Here is an 18,995-nt window from a genome sequence, read left to right on the forward strand (position 1 = left end):
ACTTTTCACATTTGTATCACATTTTAAACCAGTGACCCCGGCGTCAAACTGTAATACGGGAGCACACCAAAAGCACAGTTATAGATTTAAGAATACGCTCAAATTAACGCAATAACAATTTGGTTATTCGGAGCTTTCCCTCATCACATCCTCACAATCACCCACCCCTCTCTATATATATACACTAAGTTATAACAGAATTCTATGAAGAAGCAAATAGTTGAACCTGAGAGGGCGCATCTTCAGAGAAATTAAATAACAAACATACAGCTTGACCTCATTCGCGAGAAGGCAAAGCAAAACAAAACAAAAACGGAACGGGTGAGAATGAACCGTCTGAATCTGTGCATTTCGATTTTCAAGATTAGTATAATAAATTCTGAACGATTCCCGAGAAAATGACAAGTTTGGTCGGCAGTAGCCTAGAAAACGACGCCGAACTACAGGTGAGTGAGCACCCAGTCGGCGGCGAGTGACATTCATTCAGCTGTGCGAGCAATTCCATTGTCAAAGTACTTGACAATGACAGAATGTCGTCTTCTTATGACATTTACTTGGCAGAAGTTGTACGACTATGTCATTGCTTTCTAGTTTGCATGTAACCAACTGGTTTAAGACATTTTAACCCAAATTCACTGCATTTTTTCTATAAAGCTTTTGTCGTGTCAGACGGTACGTTGTTCACTTTGCTCCATGCTCGCACAGTTTATGGATAATAATAGCAGAAATATGTTTGTGAAAGGTCTGCCTAATAAGTGTGTAAATCCAATTGAACAAAATAAAATGCTGGCAAATGCATGTTCGCATTGCCATCACTGAGCATGTATTTGTTTGTTTTCTTAAATTCAGATTCGTCAAACAAAATGGACATTATTTGAACTTTTGATTATCACATCAGAGAGCCCAGTAAGAGCAACTATAAATAATGATAAGAACAAACTAATAAACTACCTGAAAATAAATTATAATACTAGTACTCTCAGCACAACAAAAGCATTTTTTCCAACTTTATAAATATTTATAAATTTCAAAGATTGAAGATAAAGTTTTACTACTCTATCCAAAATATCATTTAGACCAACAACAATAGGTGATTTTCCGTACATTTGCGAGATCTCGCGAGATGCATGAAAGACGTGCGTCGAACGTCTGCCGCAAAAATCGAACGATTTGATTTTGAACTAGAATTTCTTTATTTCGTAGCTTACATTAACCGGCCGATCTTCGACAGTGGAATATTGCTTCCGAATACCCTTACTTAATCGAAATTGCCTATCATCAAATGTGGACAGCACATTATTAAGCATGGAAATGTCCCCGAAATACATTCGCGCTTGTCGAATCCCACGTGAAGTTTGACGCGACTACGACGCTATGACCTTTGTTTGTCCTGTTTTTACGTTCGATTTCACGCATAACGCGTGATTCTCGCAGTGAACGGAAAATGGTCTATTCTAAAGCCTGTAAGCATGAGGCGTCCTGTGAACAACCCAGGGTAAAGATAGCTGAAAGGGCTGCAGGCTTTGTACAGTGATTCCAAATTTTTATGTAGAAAACAAATAAATAAAATTTTTAAAAATATCCTGCGCTTTCACATGTCACCAATACATTATTGTAAAAAAAAAATAATTGCATAAATTTACTGTTACAGTAATATATCAATATTCTAAATGATTCATTCATTTAGAAGACTGGTTACAATTTATAGTATGGTCTTGAGTGAATTGACCTCACTTGTAACCCCGCTATAAGGATGACGTGTTCTGTGTAAATCAGCTATGATATATTCTGTTATTATTACATAATTATGTTCCCAGACTTTACAAAAACCACTAAGAAAGTACGTCACAACCACTTCATCCAATACTTTGGTTAATGTGGCTTCCCTTACTATGCATATGCAAATGTTGGCAGACACGCACACGTCGTTGAGTTAGCAATGAAAAAGAAAAATTTCTAGAGAAAACAAACACAAGTTATGCGTAGTTTGGCATTAAAAACATTACCCAAATGCAAGCACCCAATTGTGAACACGACATATTTGCATCATTTCCTGTGAAAATACTGATCTTATTACCCTTCATTTCATGGCTTTTGATAATCTTGTTTGTGCGACAGGGATTTTTCTAGAAAAAAACTGCAAGAGGGAGCACTGCAATTCAGCGGTGCCACCAAGTGGGGTAGATAGGGTTCTCCCTACTAGGGTGTGGAGTTTTTGATAATTCTAAGTTAAAATGGAGCATTCTATAGCTTCCTTGGGGCAAAAACTACTATCAGACACGTCACAGTTGAAGACTGTGGCCACATGTGATCCCTGGTCAATCAGAATTTATGGTTGCCAGAGGATCAGCTCCCCAGGGTGAGGGGACTCATGAGCATGGCATGAGGGCGCTGCTCCCCTGTTCTCTGATTCTTGGGGTTTTATCATTCAAATATGCGTAACCATAACATTAAAACAATATAAATGAAAAGTCAAAATGCACCATGGCAATTAAAGTTGAAGGGACTATTTTATCTGTATATTTTTGCAGCAAATACTATTATTATTGAACAAGCATGTACTATGAATACCATATCACATACATGTATGCAATAATGGTCATTAATTACCCACGAGTCTTTGCAGGTTTCCTACAATGATTAAATGATTTATGTGTTATTTTATCATTTTTTTATTAAAACCAACTATTTGGATTTATAAAACATTTTAAATATTTATATGAAAAAAATTCTATGCCTTTATGAATGGTGTAAAAAACAAAAGGAAACTTGGGCATGCATGTAAGTGAAATGCACCATGGGAAATCTCACACACCTACTTTGTAATGATTGGGAACTATCATGTATTTATTTCTATATTTCAGGAGGCTGTATTCTTTGAACTAATTGATGATTTGACTCTTGGATTATGTTTTGAATTCCATCGATCTTGTAAAACTGGTTCATTTTTCCATGATGATGTCGATGAAGAGTAAGTTATGTTGAAATGATAGTCTTGTTAATCAGACACATTCTACTTTAATTAGGACTCCTCTGCTCAAAGTGTCACAGTCTTTTTACAAATTTTTTGAGAAAAACCAGAGTTGGTAATACTAGGTTGATATTTTCTCATCCTTCAAAGTGATCTAAAGACTGCTAGCAATTTACCAAAACTTGCTTATTTTATGTCACTTGTTTGAACTGTACAATGAATGAAGATATTAAACTTTTATTTCCTGAAAAAAAAATGAATTACTATATACTATATATAGCATGTGCATGTGCATTTGCTAATTACATTCTATTTCTTTTATTTCTATGTCTGGTCATGTGTGAAGAACAATGAAACAATATGGTAAGTGGGACCGGACAAAGTAGAAAGTTTTTATATATTATTAGAGGTGGTGGCAGCAAGAAATTTTGCATTGGGGTGGGGGGGCTGGTCTCTGCTCACCATCGCAAAGGCACGACCTTACTGAGGGGGCTGCCCCCTTTAAAATCTAGACCCTCTGAAATGCTATTTTCTACATTTTGTGGGGCAAATTTTGCTGACACAAAGGGTTTCATCTTGAAACATTTTTTCAAGGGGGCGACAAATTTAATGACAAATACATTGAGTCAGTAAAATTTTGGAGTAGTGAACGTTGATTCTTAAGTCATGAATTCAGTGATTTTTAGAAGTTCTTCTCATACTCTTAAATTACCTAATTACAAAAATGATATACAGCATTTTTGTCACATGATTGATTGCAGGAATTCGCATCTTTCTTCCAACTCCCACAAGCAAAACGCTTACCATTATTGTATTGTATTGTAAAGTTTCAATAACACTTAGATTTTGTAATTTTTAAGGGACTGTAGAATGTATTCCCATTTAACTGGTGTGTTTTACACATACAGAAATCGTTGAGAAAACTGGTCTTGATGTATTCGGTCAAGTGCCTTTAAAGAAACCAGTGGAGTGTATATGTCCTAATTGTAATAGGACACTAACAGCATCCCGATTTGCACCACATCTAGAAAAATGTATGGGAATGGGGCGCAATAGCAGTAGAATAGCTAATAGAAGGTATGTGTACACTTTCCCTTAATGTCATAAGTTTCATGCAAATATATTACTTCATGTAATCAATAGCGTTCAGTTACAGCATATGCAATGTATTAATCCAACACACAACAAGCTTTCAATTCTGTTTTCATTTGTCCTTCCATAAGACAAGCAGTATAAACCCTTATCATAGGCAACTATGTTTTAAATACAATTGTGTTGAATATACAGTGTATTCGTACTGTATTTGACCTATTACTATAAAATGACTAATTTTCACTGGGTTTAAATTTTGCTGATTTACCATTTTAGGCATGCATGTATTTAGTGAGTTTTAAAATCATTGTTTTATCATTCAGATAATGTGTTCTATACTCAATTTTACATATTCACTGGGTTTTATTTTAGCACATTTTCAAGTCAGCGAAATAAGCAAAATTAAAACCCAGTGAATAATTAATTCTTTTACAGTAATACATTGCCTGTTGAAAGTCTTCTCCGCTAGTGTATAACAGTGTCAGCAGACAAAGTGTTAAGCTGGTTTGTGTAAATAGTGTGAGTTGGTTTACATAAAATCTGGCCAAAACACATTTTGGCTTTCATGTGCCTCTATTAAGGATGCACTTGTAATAAACAAATACTGTACACCTGTTGAATAGCCTTGAGGACAATAAGTAGTCATCTAGTTTCCTCGTATGCTGTGGGACGTCGGCCAGGAAAAAAAGAATGACTTTGGGGAAAAAAAATGCTCAGAATATCCATTTTTCACTGTTGACTTTTCAGACTTATAGCCAATAGTGGTAAAGTTGATAGCGAAAATGATGATGAAAATGAAGAGACAGATTGGCCGTTAAATGACAAAAAAAATTGTAAGTGTTTTTATGTTATTATAAATAGTTATGTTGGTTTATATGAGAGTATGCAAGTAATGATGTCATTAATGTAAGTAAGCATGTACAGAGGGTGTAGTTAGTACTTACAATGTACCTTCGGTCTGCATGCACAATATTGCAATGCATGTTGATTAAATTCTAGAATTTGTTACCGTATTTATTCGGGTATAAGCCCAGGGTCCTAAACAAGGAAAATTGCCAAAAAGAAGGGGTGGGCGTTTGCCAGGAGATTCCCGGCAAAAAAACGAAAATTCGCGAAAATTGACAACACGCAGATCGAACTGCGGCAGGGAATAGAACGGCAAATGAAAACATGCAACGAAAATAAATGAACAATATGCAACACTAGAAGTAAAACAAAAATAATGTATTGCTTATAATGTGACAAATAAACCAGAAATAATAAAAATCGACAGTAAGGAATCATTTGAATTAGGATTTTCCCGCCGACAAACAATACGCGTAAACTCAAAATGAATTAAAATGTCAGGGGTTAAACTGCGTAAAATGATTTCCGGTCTCGACAAATTACGAATCAACTGTCATACAAGATCAATAATAATTTACAAATTTACACAGTAAAAATTATAAAAATTCATAGCTGTTTGAAAAAAACTTCTCAGATCTTTATTTGTACGTTCATTGCCATCTTCGTCAAACTCAAAACCCTCAAAGTCCAAGTCGGCGTCATTGTAGCAGTCGAACAAAATCGCTACAACTTATTCCAACACAATTTGGATTTTAATAGAACTTTTAATCCACGGATTTTCGCAGTCTGTCAGCTTGGCACTTTTCATTCATGTCTAATCATATTAAAGAAACAAGAAAAATGGGGTCGCTCTGTTGCGGTGGCACACGATGCTTTTGTTTACAGTCTAACAATCATCTTTGACCTTTATGCATCTGCTTTACTGATTGGCTAAGAATGACATCACTACTACTGTAAAATCTGTATTAGAAGCTGCATCTTCTATTGAAATGGTACAATGCAACAGAGGGAAATGCGGCTTCTATTAGAGCATCTACACATATGAGAAATGAGGAATTTTTTGTTCTCAATTATTTTAAAAGAGTGTGTGCGACTTCTATTAGGGATGCGGCTTCTAATACAGATTTTACGGTAGTATTTCATCATAAAGGTCAAATCGTGACATTGCTTCCTTATCAAACTCGATGCTTATCAATCACGGTGTAGGTTATCATTCAGCAAGTTCCAGTGATTGGAATGTCTCACTATATGGATATCGCGATGGACTTGAAATAGGAAGTTTTTTTTATCCAACGACAGAAGAATAGTTTTCATGACAGAAATGCAATACCGGTGATGAAAGATGGTAAAAAAGTTGGCAGTTTTCGACGTGACATTGCAAAATTGCTGGCCCCAGTTATGAATTCGCAAGCTGCTACAAAATATTTTATAAAGCCAAAATAACGTGATTTCAACCACTCTCCCAGGTACGGGTTGCTACAATATTGCAACATTGGTTTCATTGTCGACTACGCTAAAGCCGAACGAGTGCGACACTTGCTTAGCGGCTCTCAGGCTCCTTATATGATTTGCTTGAAGGCAGAAAGCTGTCGCAGCTATTTTGCATTCACCCCCTGTTTTACGCAATTAAAAATTTTTATAAGTATCACAACAGACTTCAAGAAAGTCAACTGTTAATACAACCACAGTCAACGAATAGGACATAGTTTTTTTTATATTTTTTTTGTAGAAAAAGACCCCCTGGGCATGTGCCCGAATATGACCTCAACTTTTTTAATGTGTCAAAAGGGGGGGGGGGGCGTTTGCCCAGGCATGGGCTCTTACCCAGATAAGTACAGTAATAAACACATTTCTCTATCTTGGTGTGACTGGTTACCTGAGCATACAGTAAATACAACTTTTATTCAAATTGTCACAAATATACGCACATTTACAGGAGGTACTATCACTTTCAGATTGTGCATTTATCACATTTGCATCACACATTTTATTTTATCATGTGGACCACACTAGGAATTGAGTAGACTGGCTCAGCAGCAGTAAAAAAATAATGACAGATTACGCGCAAGCATATACTGTTTAACTGACCCACAGGATTTTATTATTTCATTTTTTTTTAGATCCATCAAAGAAACTTAAGAAAGAAAAGATGGTTAATTCACCAAGACGAGCTACAAAGTCAGGAAAAAATAAAAATGGTATGTGTTTGTATAGTATACAAAATATTGTAATTGCCTTAAAGTTGACATATTTTGTTAATTTGATTTAAAAACTGATTTTTTAATATCTTCAAGTTTCAAATTAATCCAGCTGCTTGCGACATAACAGCTCATTATTGTGTGTCTGCAATGTGTACATATAAACTCATTGAACTTGCCATGGGTAAATTGTGAATGTGTAAGCATGGAGCTAAAAAAAGGAGAGAGGACGCAATATAAGCCAATAAACTCCCTTTGTTTCACGCCCAGATTATCCAATTAAACCCATTGAATTTCGTTCTATGGAAATCCACGATAGCTGGTGTATGTTTGCACAGTGAGACGTGCCGTAGTCCTGTATTTCAAGTGAGATGTACGCCCCTCTCATAAAATTGAATGCGCAGTTAACAAATAAGGTCACTGCGTATGCGCAGTGGCGTGTGATTGGTGCATTAGGTCATTCTGCGTATTTGAAGACCGGAAGCACAACAGTCGGACGATTATTCAAGAATTGGCGTCAATTTACAACATTTTTGTGCTACGTGAGTTGACGATTTTCGAGGCTTGATTACCAAATTTTCCACAAACATTTGCAAAACAGTTCAACTTGATTTATTATCATTGTGAAGTTGGCTTTTAGACTCTATTTTCATTTTCTGCGAGCGACGTCCAGTGATCGGTAAAGATCGCATTTCATTTATCGATGGTTCGCCGCTAGGTTGGAAGATTACTGTACTGTTTGTTACTGTGCGCATGCGCAGTCAACTCTAATCGCGCTCTCCGTCCCAGAGGCCTTTGCACACAGTGTGCCGGTGAATACCGAATGCGTTCCGAATATACACGAATCACGTAATCCAATTAGAAGGGATTAAACAGACAACAGGGAAGAGATTGTTTATCTTTTGGCTAAGCAAACAAGAACCAACTAACGTGGTACACAGGAAAGACAATAGGGTCCTCTCTCCTTCTTTTTTTAGCTCCATGGTGTAAGTAAATTGCGCTGTTATTTGTCTGGGTACCCCTCCTGTTTTTAAAACAAATAAATATTTATTGAACAGGAATCATATTGGCTACAATTTACAATGTTTTTTTTTAATGTTTTACACAACATATTCAAGCAAAACATTTCTGGATAATTTGTTGTTACTAATGTTCAACTTGTGGATTTGAGTCTTATTATGCCAGACATTGTCAATGGCTCATATTTACCCAAATTTGTACAAAGAGACTGCACATTTTGAGGAATTCACGGTACTATAATCAAACATTTCCCCTCAAATCCTTGGTGTTGTATCAAATGGGTACTTGGAGGATTATCTTAGTTGATTTATCACAAACAGCTTCAAATACGATAAGGACGACAAAATGGTCGATAATAATGATGTACCGGTATTCAGACAAAAATGTCATTTGACATAGAAACCTGCAAAGGTTCCATTTACTAGTGGGCTGGTTATTATTACCCAAATGAGAATGAATGTTTCTTTCATTATTTAAGGTGATACCAACAGTGTACATTCAGAGTCTAGTGTTGTAAGTTACAAGGTATGGAATAATCTTAATACAGATAATAAATATTAGATATTATTGTATCAGATATAGTACCAATAAAAAATTAATATATATTTTTTTAAATTTGCTTTATAGTTATTTCTGTGCCATGTTATGCATTAACAACTTAGAAAACAAATCCAAGTTTAAATTTTTTTGAACAAAGTGTATTAAAAGAATACATTTGATAATTTTTAGTTTTTTAAAATGAATTGGGTTCATGAATTATTAAATAGTCTGAAAGTTTTTACGATAACCAGTATGTGTAATGTATGTGTAATGTACCAAGTTGGTTTGTCAGTTTTCTTTTATAATTATAGTAATTTCATGCTGTTATTACATGTTGGGCCTTACACAAAGAGTCTAGCTGCAACAAAACTCATATTTTAACTCTGTCATATCTAATTTTTAATAGTCTACGGGGTATCTACCAGGACATGAAGCATTATCAATGGAAGAACGAAAACAACTATTGATGAGTACATGTGGTGTTATATCCGAACATACCAAAAAAATGTGTACCAGGTAATTATTAGTCCCTTTTCGAACACCACCTGAAAACAAGGACCTACGGATTGACCTCTGTGTGTGCTTTCATTCGAACATATATCTTAGACATATCTGGACCATTTACGTTCAAACTTCACACATACATCATACATAATATTATATATATGCACATCAATTTGTTTCACGATCTGATTCAGGATTTTGTGTTGAAAAATCATCTAAATCAAGCATTTCTGGCATTCCGGACCCGGATCTTAGATATTTACAGATGGATTTTGTTCAAACTTGTTGCATACATTGGACAATATGGGACCTTAAGTGATGCACGTCATTTTGTTTTTCAGATCAGATTCAAAATGGCAGACTGCCAGCCATTTTCTTTTATTGAAAGAGGTTCTAGTGCCGTACGCGAGCGCCGGTTCGAGTCACGCTAGCAGTACGTGTTTACTATAATTAGACATAGTCTTTACCTTGCCGTTTATTCGGTGTTATTTGCTTACTTTACTTCCTATGTCGACAGCAACTATGAGTTTAAAATTATTTCTCAGTACTTATTCACTGTTACAATGCTGTACCATTACTTTCACCATCCTACTACAGCCAGATCTGAAGGCCTTTGCCGCATTCTGGCCATGCTGTGTGGCGCGTATCGCGTGGACGGGTTTCATGTTCTCTGCATGTAATAAGCTCGGTTATTAAGCATCCTTTTTTGGGGATGCCCGGTGGCCGAGGGGAAGACGTGTAGTGTCATGAAGCTAGGCGATTAGGTGCCGTACGCGAGCGCCGGTTCGAGTCACGCACGCAGTACGTGTTTACTATAATTAGACATAGTCTTTACCTTGCCGTTTATTCGGTGTTATTTGCTTACCATATCTCTGACATGACTGGTTATGTTCAAAATATTCATTATACATCATGTCATAGATTTACAGATATTTTGCTTTGACGATCTGATTCAAAATGGCCGAATTCAATTCAAATTTGATGTCATAGATATACAGATGTACCGGTACCTTAAATTTCATAACTAAAGAGGACTGTGTCATGCATGGCTTGTTTTAATATAGTGTATATAATCTGCGTTTTTTTTACCCTACCACTAATGCTACCTGTCAATTGCAATATTGACACTAGAAATTCACAATAATATTCACAATAAGATTTTACAAAATGCCTCCTAGCCTGTAATAACCAAGAACTTCTGAATAATATTTCAGTGATAGCACCACCAGTGTCCAGTTTATGACAATATTGACAAATTGTTGTTATATGTACATGTAATCAGAAATGTTCAACTAATCATTAAATAACTTATCTGAGGCGTTTGATTTCAATGACTTGTTTCAGATCCCACCGCTGTCCTCAACATTCTGATGAGCAAAGACGATCTGTCAGAGCCTACTTATTAGGTGGATATCATGATGCAGTAAGAGTCAGAACAGATGGGTAAGTCAATTTGCTTTCTCACCTCAAATCAGATGTGTAATATCTTAGTAAGCTACTGCATTAATTTGCTGAGCCATTTCAGAATGGAACATCCGAGTGTTTAATTATCACACACATAAGAAAAGTCAATTCTCAATGTTTTTAGTTCTCCCAGTAACTTGTTTTTCAGAGTTACATCAATCCATCTGACATCATTTACCGGTATTGGACTTGTCAAAATAGTTGCACAAGACATAATGGTATACATATATTGTATGCACGTCAAAAGAAAACAAAAATTTGTCATGTTGTTTGTTATTCACTGTGATGTAAACTAACCTTTGACCATACACTAAGGATGATTTGTTTCAAAATGTGTAACTGGTGGTCATGTTGGTTTTATAGTCAATGTTTGGACACAAAATTGGGACTTGTGGATTACCCTACATGTGTGTGTACTGATCGAATTCAAACTTTACATCATGAATCTTGGTTTATATATGCACGTCTGTGTGTTTTACAATATGATTCAAGATAGTCAGATGTTTTGTTCACTAGTGAACAATTGGGACTAGTATAGTCAGATCATAACATTACCTGTTCTTATATTCCCTAATCATTTCTTGTTGACAGATGTTGTATAAGGTTATGAAAAATACCATACATAAAATTGTGTTCTTGAATGGTAATTCAGTCAACTACAAACAGGGACTATGTCATTGACCAGAAATGCCAATCTACATCTGCTGGTACTAACAGCAGTGTGTTCAATACATTCACATAAAAACATAGATGTGACAGCACATACAGTTATACTGTCACACTCAAGGTGAAGGTGTCTTTATTTTATGCTCACATACAACCAGGGTTGGTGTACAATGATGATCCCAGTGAAAACCACACCCAATCATATACTTTCATAAATGAGTAAATAGTTAGTCATTGTCTAATGGACCGATTTGTTCAAGTTTGAATAGATTCTTATTGCTACTTTGTTGAAGACAATGTTGTTGTTATTTTCAGTAACCTTGGCGACAATGATGATATACATGTAGATATTGATGGTTACGAAGATTCAGAAAATGCAAATTCATTCCGTGATGTCCTTCATTGGGAGGGGAGTTCAGCCAATCCATCACCAGCTGATTCAAACTCCACTGCTAGTAAGTACATGACCTCCATTATTCAGTACATGCATAGCTATGGAATTCAATGTTGGTTGTTGGAATCAAGCTCATATAACAGTATATTAGGAACAGGGATGACATGCTCTACTACCGGTAGGCGTACAATGGTGGTGGTTGATATTTTTTATAAATGCTATATCTGACTACTCGATTTGGGTTAAAGGGCAGTGATTGTCATGACACGTTTTGTTGAATATATGGGGCTCATAACATTGTACACAACGTGTATAAGAATACTTTGTTTATTTTACATGAAATTCAAACATGTGCTGCATAATGTCCACCACCTTTTAAAATGCACAAAGTGTTACTAGAGTTTGTTTGTTCATATATCTGTTTTTCATACATGTATGACTCCTTAGATATCTCAAAATTGCTGGTGAAATGGTGAAATCCAGTTGTCCATTACAGTGCAATCTCCCTCTACCAAAAATGGATTTCCTAAAACTTCAAGAGCACCATGTGCATTACTTCAAAACATTTCTAAACCATTTGACTCTGAGCAACCATTAATTATATCCTATATGGATCAATACTGGAAGCACTGAACAGATTGTAATTTGCATAGCTTGCATGTCTTAAATTTTAGATTGCATCTTTTCCTCTCTTGGCATGATCGTAGAACTGGCAGCCATATTGGCTTTATTTTTATGTGTTCTCATCCACTTTCTGGACATACATGTAAGCTTGTTCAAAGTAGTTACAAAGCCAAGATACAATTTTTGTGTCTTAGTGTTAATTAAAAAATCGAAATTTGAAACTCTACTTCACTCATTCAGCTTATGTAGTTACAGGCAATCAACAACACCAATCTCAGCTGAAACTTGGCAAATAGAATTTATCAAGAGGGGACTTTTTTTTTCCCACTGTTTGACCATGCTTATGACATCATTCCGAAATAAATTTAATTTGGTAATTGACTCTTATTTGCATTCCCTGGGCATGAATATAGTGATGACCATACATGTAGTTGGTGAAACTTTATCTTACTATGATTGTAATTGACTCCCATGTGCAAAGCACAAAAAGGGAGTCTTTGCAGTTAGTATGTCTGTGTGTGTGTCTGTTCCACTGATATCTCAAGAACCAAACATTGATTTTTGATAAAAAACTTGGTGCATAGATGCTCTGGGCCAATGCGCAGATTTTATCAGGTTTTGGTAAAAATCCATGCATATTAATTACCTAATTTGCATGATAATTAGCTGATTTTTAGGTGTTCCATGATTGTTCCACTGATATCTAAAGAACTACTCATTGGATTTTGATGAAACTTGGCACATAGATGCTCCGAACTAATGCGCAGATTTGATTAGTTTTGGGTAAAAATCTGTGCAATATTAATTACCTAATTTGCATAATGATTAATCAATTTTTGGTTTTTTCCACTGATATCTCAAGTACTAATCATCACATTTCAATGAAACTTGGTGCATAGATATCATAGGACACTGCACAGACCTGATAGTTTTTAGTGTAATATCAGTACATATTAATTACCTAATTTGCATAATTAATTAATTTTCAGCTTTTGATATTTCAAGTAGTAATCATCACATTTCAATGAAACTTGGTACATAGTTACTTAAGGACTGTGCAGAGACCTGATTAGTTTTAGAATAAATAATTGTGGATATTAATTACCTAATTTGCATAATTAGTTATTTTTTTCCATGAATGTTCCACTGATAGAACCACTAATTGGATTTTAATGAAACATTTATAGAGTATTCATTATTACATTTCACTGAACCTAGGACTATGCAGAGACCCAATTAGTTTTTAGTAAATATTTATGCTTATTAATCACCTAATTAAAATAATTAATTAACACTGATATCTCAATTACTGATCATCACATTTGAATAAAATTTGGTATATAAATGTTCTAGAACAATAGACAGGCCCAATTAATTTTGGGTTGAAATTTGTTCATTTTAATTCTCTAATAATAATAATTCATAGTTTTTTTGTTCTAATCGCATTTCAATGAAACTTGGTACATAGATATTACATTATGCATTAAGCTTTCTTTGATATTTGTTTATTTTCAGGTACAAGCAGTACTGCAAAGAGATACAAGAAATCCAAGCAACAGAGACACAAGAAAAGTAAGACTTCTACACTGGTGCAGTATGACAATGAAATCTGAAAAAAATATCTGTTCTGACCTTATGACCTGTATAAAACTGTTATTGAAATATTCACTTCTTTATAAAAAGGCTGCTTGCAGTGAAAACAAACAATATTAAATTATTTGGAAGCATGTTTCCGAATCTTAGCATTCATGCATATTAGGTTATTGGCATGTGTATTTATCTCTAAAAGAATAAATTGAAGCTCCTTGAAGTGATGTCATATTGTTTAATATCTACGTAGTCACAAACAAATGAATGTGCTGTGTATATGATTTTGTCTGACCACAGCTGTTATTCCTTACCTTGTTCTTTTTGTGTTTATACTGCAGCAAGAATGCATGCATTTATGTACAATGTATGTGCCTCTAATTTCTTTCATTATTTTATGTATTGCAATATCGGCATTGTTTGCTTTGTTGTTGAAATTATGCTGCTGTATACCAGGAATGTGCTAGTAGATCATCATTCTGCATAGATTGTTGTATACTTTCTTAATCTCCGTTTGGACAGTCTGAAAAAGGGGGGACTTATGACGTGCATGCATGCCCACCTGCATCTTGGACATGTCTTTATAATCAATTAATGGTAAAATAAGACGGAACATCATTTCATTCCTTTGATGTTTGTCGCAGTTGCCTAACCCTATATTATTGTCTTTATTTAATTTTTATTGCAAGAATAACAAAGTTGTGTTGTTCGCAAAATTTTGCTTGAAGTCTCAACTATATGTGTACTGTAATAAAAGCAACAGCAAAAGTATTTGCTAAATATTCGCATCAAAAGTTTCTTTCAATTGATCAGTTTGTTACGTCCCTCTATAGCCATACCTTAAAAGCAATTTGATAACATGCTTATCACCATGACATGTACAAAGTAGGTGGGAGGATAATTACAACCAAAAAACTTGCTATGAAAGGAGAGCTACTGGTACTTTAACTACGTTGTGCTGATTTTTAGAGGACATTTTAGGATTTTTCTAATAGAAAAAGCTACTGCAGTTTGATTTCAAGCATTGTTGATTGTAACCGATCACTGGTAGCATACACATGTAGTGGTTGTTGCATCAGACTCGTGATCAGTAGACCGAAGTTCAAATATTACCTCAGGCTGAACATCTAAAGGGTCAACCCCTACCCTGGGTGAGTGTGCCACAGACTCAATGGGAAGGCCAATTCCACTGGCCGAGATTCATTCACTAACGAATGCGACTTTGAGGGAACCTTGGTTAAGGTCCGCAGATGCTTGTGTTCAACCGAGCCTGGTTGACACCAGGATAGCGCATAAAATCGCCATTTGATAGAGAGATGGCAACATAGCCCTGTCATCTGTGTAGTCCCAAAACATGAATATGGCTTGTGGCAAAAATGCACTATATGTAAGCACTTACAACTTGCACATACAAAACTGTTGCCGGGCACAAAAACATTTTTTTTTTTTTTCAAAAGCATGGTTTACCATAGGGTTGGAGTAAAACAATTGAACAATAGCCTTTCAGACTTTTTTTTTTTAATTCAATTACAATAAATAACATGTAAAGTTTACAATCTTTGGAAAGCAAGTAAAAATTCTTAAATAAGATATAAAACACTAGATGAAATACTTCTATAACCACCCAGGTTAAAATAGATGAAGTGAAACAACATGAAGTAGAACATTAAAAACATAGTAAATTTGTAAATAATGGGAAAAAAAAAAACCTTAAAATATCAATAAACACTGATATGTATATTAAATTTAATATATCTGTTCTGGAATAACAACATTGTAACACTAGAGGGCGCTATATTTGAACGTTTTCTTTGTTGTGCGTCTGTTGCAAAAACCCAGAATGAATCCATATAAAGAAGTACACAACTCAAAAATAAGAAGTACATGCGACTGCCATGTGGAAAGCTAAATATGGAATCAGACAAATTGTCTGAGAAACATGTTGAACATTATGAATAGTGAAAAAAAGTTTTGATGGTTTGAGGAATTATTTGGAATGACAATGTTTCAGTTAAAGCAGAGGAGTCGTCACCTGCGTATGCGACAAATGGGCATGGCGTGTCGTTGTTTACAAACAAGCATCTACCCATGAACCTTAGCATTTTTAATGTCGCTTGGGACTCTTCACATGTGCACGTGACGACCCCTTCGCTTTAAGTTTGTAATGATCAAGTGTGTTCACTGTGGTCTGTGATCACACCTAAGTAACTTATTTAATTTGTTTTTTCATTCCAGTGGCCTAACAACTAACATTCGATGAAAAAAATGTAATGTGTCAAATAAAAACTTCAATACATCTGACACTGTAGTATTGCTCTGGGTATTTGCATCTTACCATATTAGGACATGCGAATTCTACATATGGAGCAATCACGCAGTACTTTCAAGATGGCGGGTGCTATGAACTGAATTATATAGCGCTGTCTATTATTAAATATTGCACAGTCATGTAATTTTCAATATACACCATAGCTAACATTATACATGTATCATCTCCCACACATGATCAGTTAGTGATGTCACATGATCAGTTAGTGATGTCACATGATCAGTTAGTGATGTCACATGATCAGTTAGTGATGTCACATGATCAGTTAGTGATGTCACATGATCAGTTAGTGATGTCACATGATCAGTTAGTGATGTCACATGATCAGTTAGTGATGTCACATGATTCGTATTAAAACTAAGATAGATGATATGAACATTAAAAGTTTAAATACTGAATTAAGACGAGAATTGAGAATTTGTAAAATTGAAAAAAATCTGAAAAATGTCATTAAAAAAGTTTATTAACTGGATTACAAATTGCTTTTCAGTATACACAGGATGGTATTGCAGGCTTATTTACAGCTCATTTTTACCCAGAATGCATTACTATTTCATCATTTCCCTTAATACACTGTAGAAGGGATAAATGTTCAGAAAAGCGAAATAAAACTTTGTTTTTCTTAAAATTCACTTGAAATTGTGCCTGATTTTAGAATGAATACTAAGAAGCAATTTAAATTAAGGCATGCAGATGCATAAACAATGCCAGAAGTATATTTGCAGAAGACTAAGAAGATGAAACATTATCAATACACTCAATATGTGTCGTCCTTGTATATTCACACCAAGCATAATAAAGACAAAATACAGGAAATATCTCGACTTAAAATATTTGTGAAAATATGGAAAACTTGTATAACTACTCATAACAAAACAAAACACATAATAAAGATTTATGCACAATTGAGTTGTATAGTATTCATTTACAAGTCAAAATGCAGCCTTTAAATAACTAGGAATGTATGGAGTTTAAATTAGCAGTTACGTTTGCAGTATTCCTGATTAAATAACATAATATAGTGTGCAAATTTTTGGTATGTGTTCAAATCACAATAGCTAAGCTAGTTATAAAAGTGTTGTTTTTTTTTTTAAATATTTTGAATTATATAATAATTTAAACAAAAGCACTGAATGATATGTTACACCCTGATAATGCAAAATTTAAGGCAATTTGCAGCATTTGAAGTTATTCATTTCAATATTTCGGACTTTTTTGATTGCAAATATTCGATATCAATATGCACCATCTAACTAAAACTAATGTACAAATGAGAGATACAACCAAGGACAGAACAGTGTGACTGTTTCGTATACATGCTGACTGCAGGAAAAAAATGTACGTTTGCCAAGGGTACTACGAGAATTGTAGGAACACTTGTCTGTATGCACCACGACGTCAAGGATGATAATTATGTGACTTGCCGACTGCATGAATGATTGTCCTGCACGTCTACATCAATTGTGATGCAGCATGTATAGTAAATCCTACAGAGCATGTAGAAAATGCTGCCATCGAGATAATGCATGGTGGTAATAGACCAAAACAAGACAATATTCACAAGTCTCCACACTTGCAGTGTACCAGTACAAGCAGTTGACATGTCATTCTGTCCTCGGTTGTAAAGCAATAATCTTAGTTGAATACCTGATAGCTATAATCACACACAGGTAATTGTAATAATATAATTCTGGTTCTCATAGAAAATCAGTTCAGAGCACCAATTAAGTGAGAATAAATGGTTGGCAGTCTAGCACTTCAGAAACCATTCAAAACCTGTTACAGTAATCTATCAAAAACGAAACAATTAAATTGTGTGAAAAATTACATTTTGTCAGTGTCTGCACTTTCTCGTACATTCTATCAAGTATGGACGGGTTACAATTTAGAAAACATGGAGTTTACAATTAAGATGCAACGACTTCAAAATGTAGTATCAATCTGATAGACGGCACATGATGATTTAAAAAAAAATAAAACTGTTGTGAGCTGTGTTCTCCAAAATTGTGGAGTTTGGTAAAAGAAGCTGCTTGTTTGACTGCACAACTTAGTAAGAACCGTGAGCAAGATGTGTTCACTCAAAGCTTCAAGGGATCACAGATCTTGCCACATATAGGAATATTATATTGAAAACTATCTTCACTTATAATGTGGTAATAACAACATACAGGTAGATATCAGCAAATAACCAATTTGAAAACAAACCACAGTTCTATTTTATATATACCATTTCCAATAAAAAAAATTTAAAAAGGTGAGATTCTGAATTAAAAAATATTAATATAAAAACTATAACTAATTGCACAATATTTGTTGATAAACGTTCAATCCTTAGATATAAAGATGTTTGTCATATTATTATACTTACTGGGGTGCTCACCTTGGCTCAAATAACCCCTCCTTTCAAATATTATGGAAAAGTATTTTAATATTAACAGTTTCATGAAAATTTGAACAAAATTACTGATACTTTGTGTAAACTTATTGCTGTACAAGATCATATGCTGAAAACAAAATTGGGGTCACGGGCTGAATTTTTCAAATAAATATATCTACCCTTAGCTATGAGTTAATACATGGGACTCTGGGGGTAAACTATTTGTAAATATACAACAGATTGTTTTATGCTAAAGCATGGACAACGTAAAATGTTTGCGAGTTCACTTCGGGCCCATCCTTCTTCATCAAACTGTATAAATTGATCAACCTTCATTATAACCTTAATAACAAACGTCAGTTTTAAATTATACTATTTAGTCA

At 34.7% G+C, this 18,995-nt stretch overlaps 1 protein-coding gene across 1 annotated transcript; it reads left to right on the forward strand.

Annotated features, from left to right (window-relative positions):
• The first annotated feature begins 243 nt into the window (after window positions 1-243).
• On the forward strand, window positions 244-14,686 carry LOC100368748 (ataxin-7-like protein 3). The gene is made up of 11 exons (XM_002738694.4): window positions 244-446; window positions 2,865-2,971; window positions 3,318-3,334; window positions 3,880-4,048; window positions 4,811-4,896; window positions 7,030-7,107; window positions 8,606-8,652; window positions 9,074-9,183; window positions 10,516-10,614; window positions 11,617-11,756; window positions 13,835-14,686. The coding sequence occupies exons 1-11, from the start codon at window positions 399-401 to the stop codon at window positions 13,930-13,932; spliced, it is 999 nt and encodes a 332-aa protein (XP_002738740.2). The 5' UTR covers window positions 244-398; the 3' UTR covers window positions 13,933-14,686.
• The last annotated feature ends 4,309 nt before the right edge of the window (window positions 14,687-18,995 follow it).

Source organism: Saccoglossus kowalevskii, chromosome 13 (genome assembly GCF_978046115.1).
Source record: "Saccoglossus kowalevskii chromosome 13, keSacKowa6.1, whole genome shotgun sequence".
Classification (NCBI taxonomy): domain Eukaryota; kingdom Metazoa; phylum Hemichordata; class Enteropneusta; family Harrimaniidae; genus Saccoglossus; species Saccoglossus kowalevskii.

Bases quoted from the DNA above. Each gene is read 5' to 3' on its own strand.
- LOC100368748 (XM_002738694.4), top strand. From the start codon at position 399: ATGACAAGTTTGGTCGGCAGTAGCCTAGAAAACGACGCCGAACTACAG. The intron at 447-2,864 runs GTGAGTGAGCAC...TCTATATTTCAG, and splicing joins AAAACGACGCCGAACTACAG to GAGGCTGTATTCTTTGAACT. The intron at 8,653-9,073 runs GTATGGAATAAT...AATTTTTAATAG, and splicing joins CTAGTGTTGTAAGTTACAAG to TCTACGGGGTATCTACCAGG.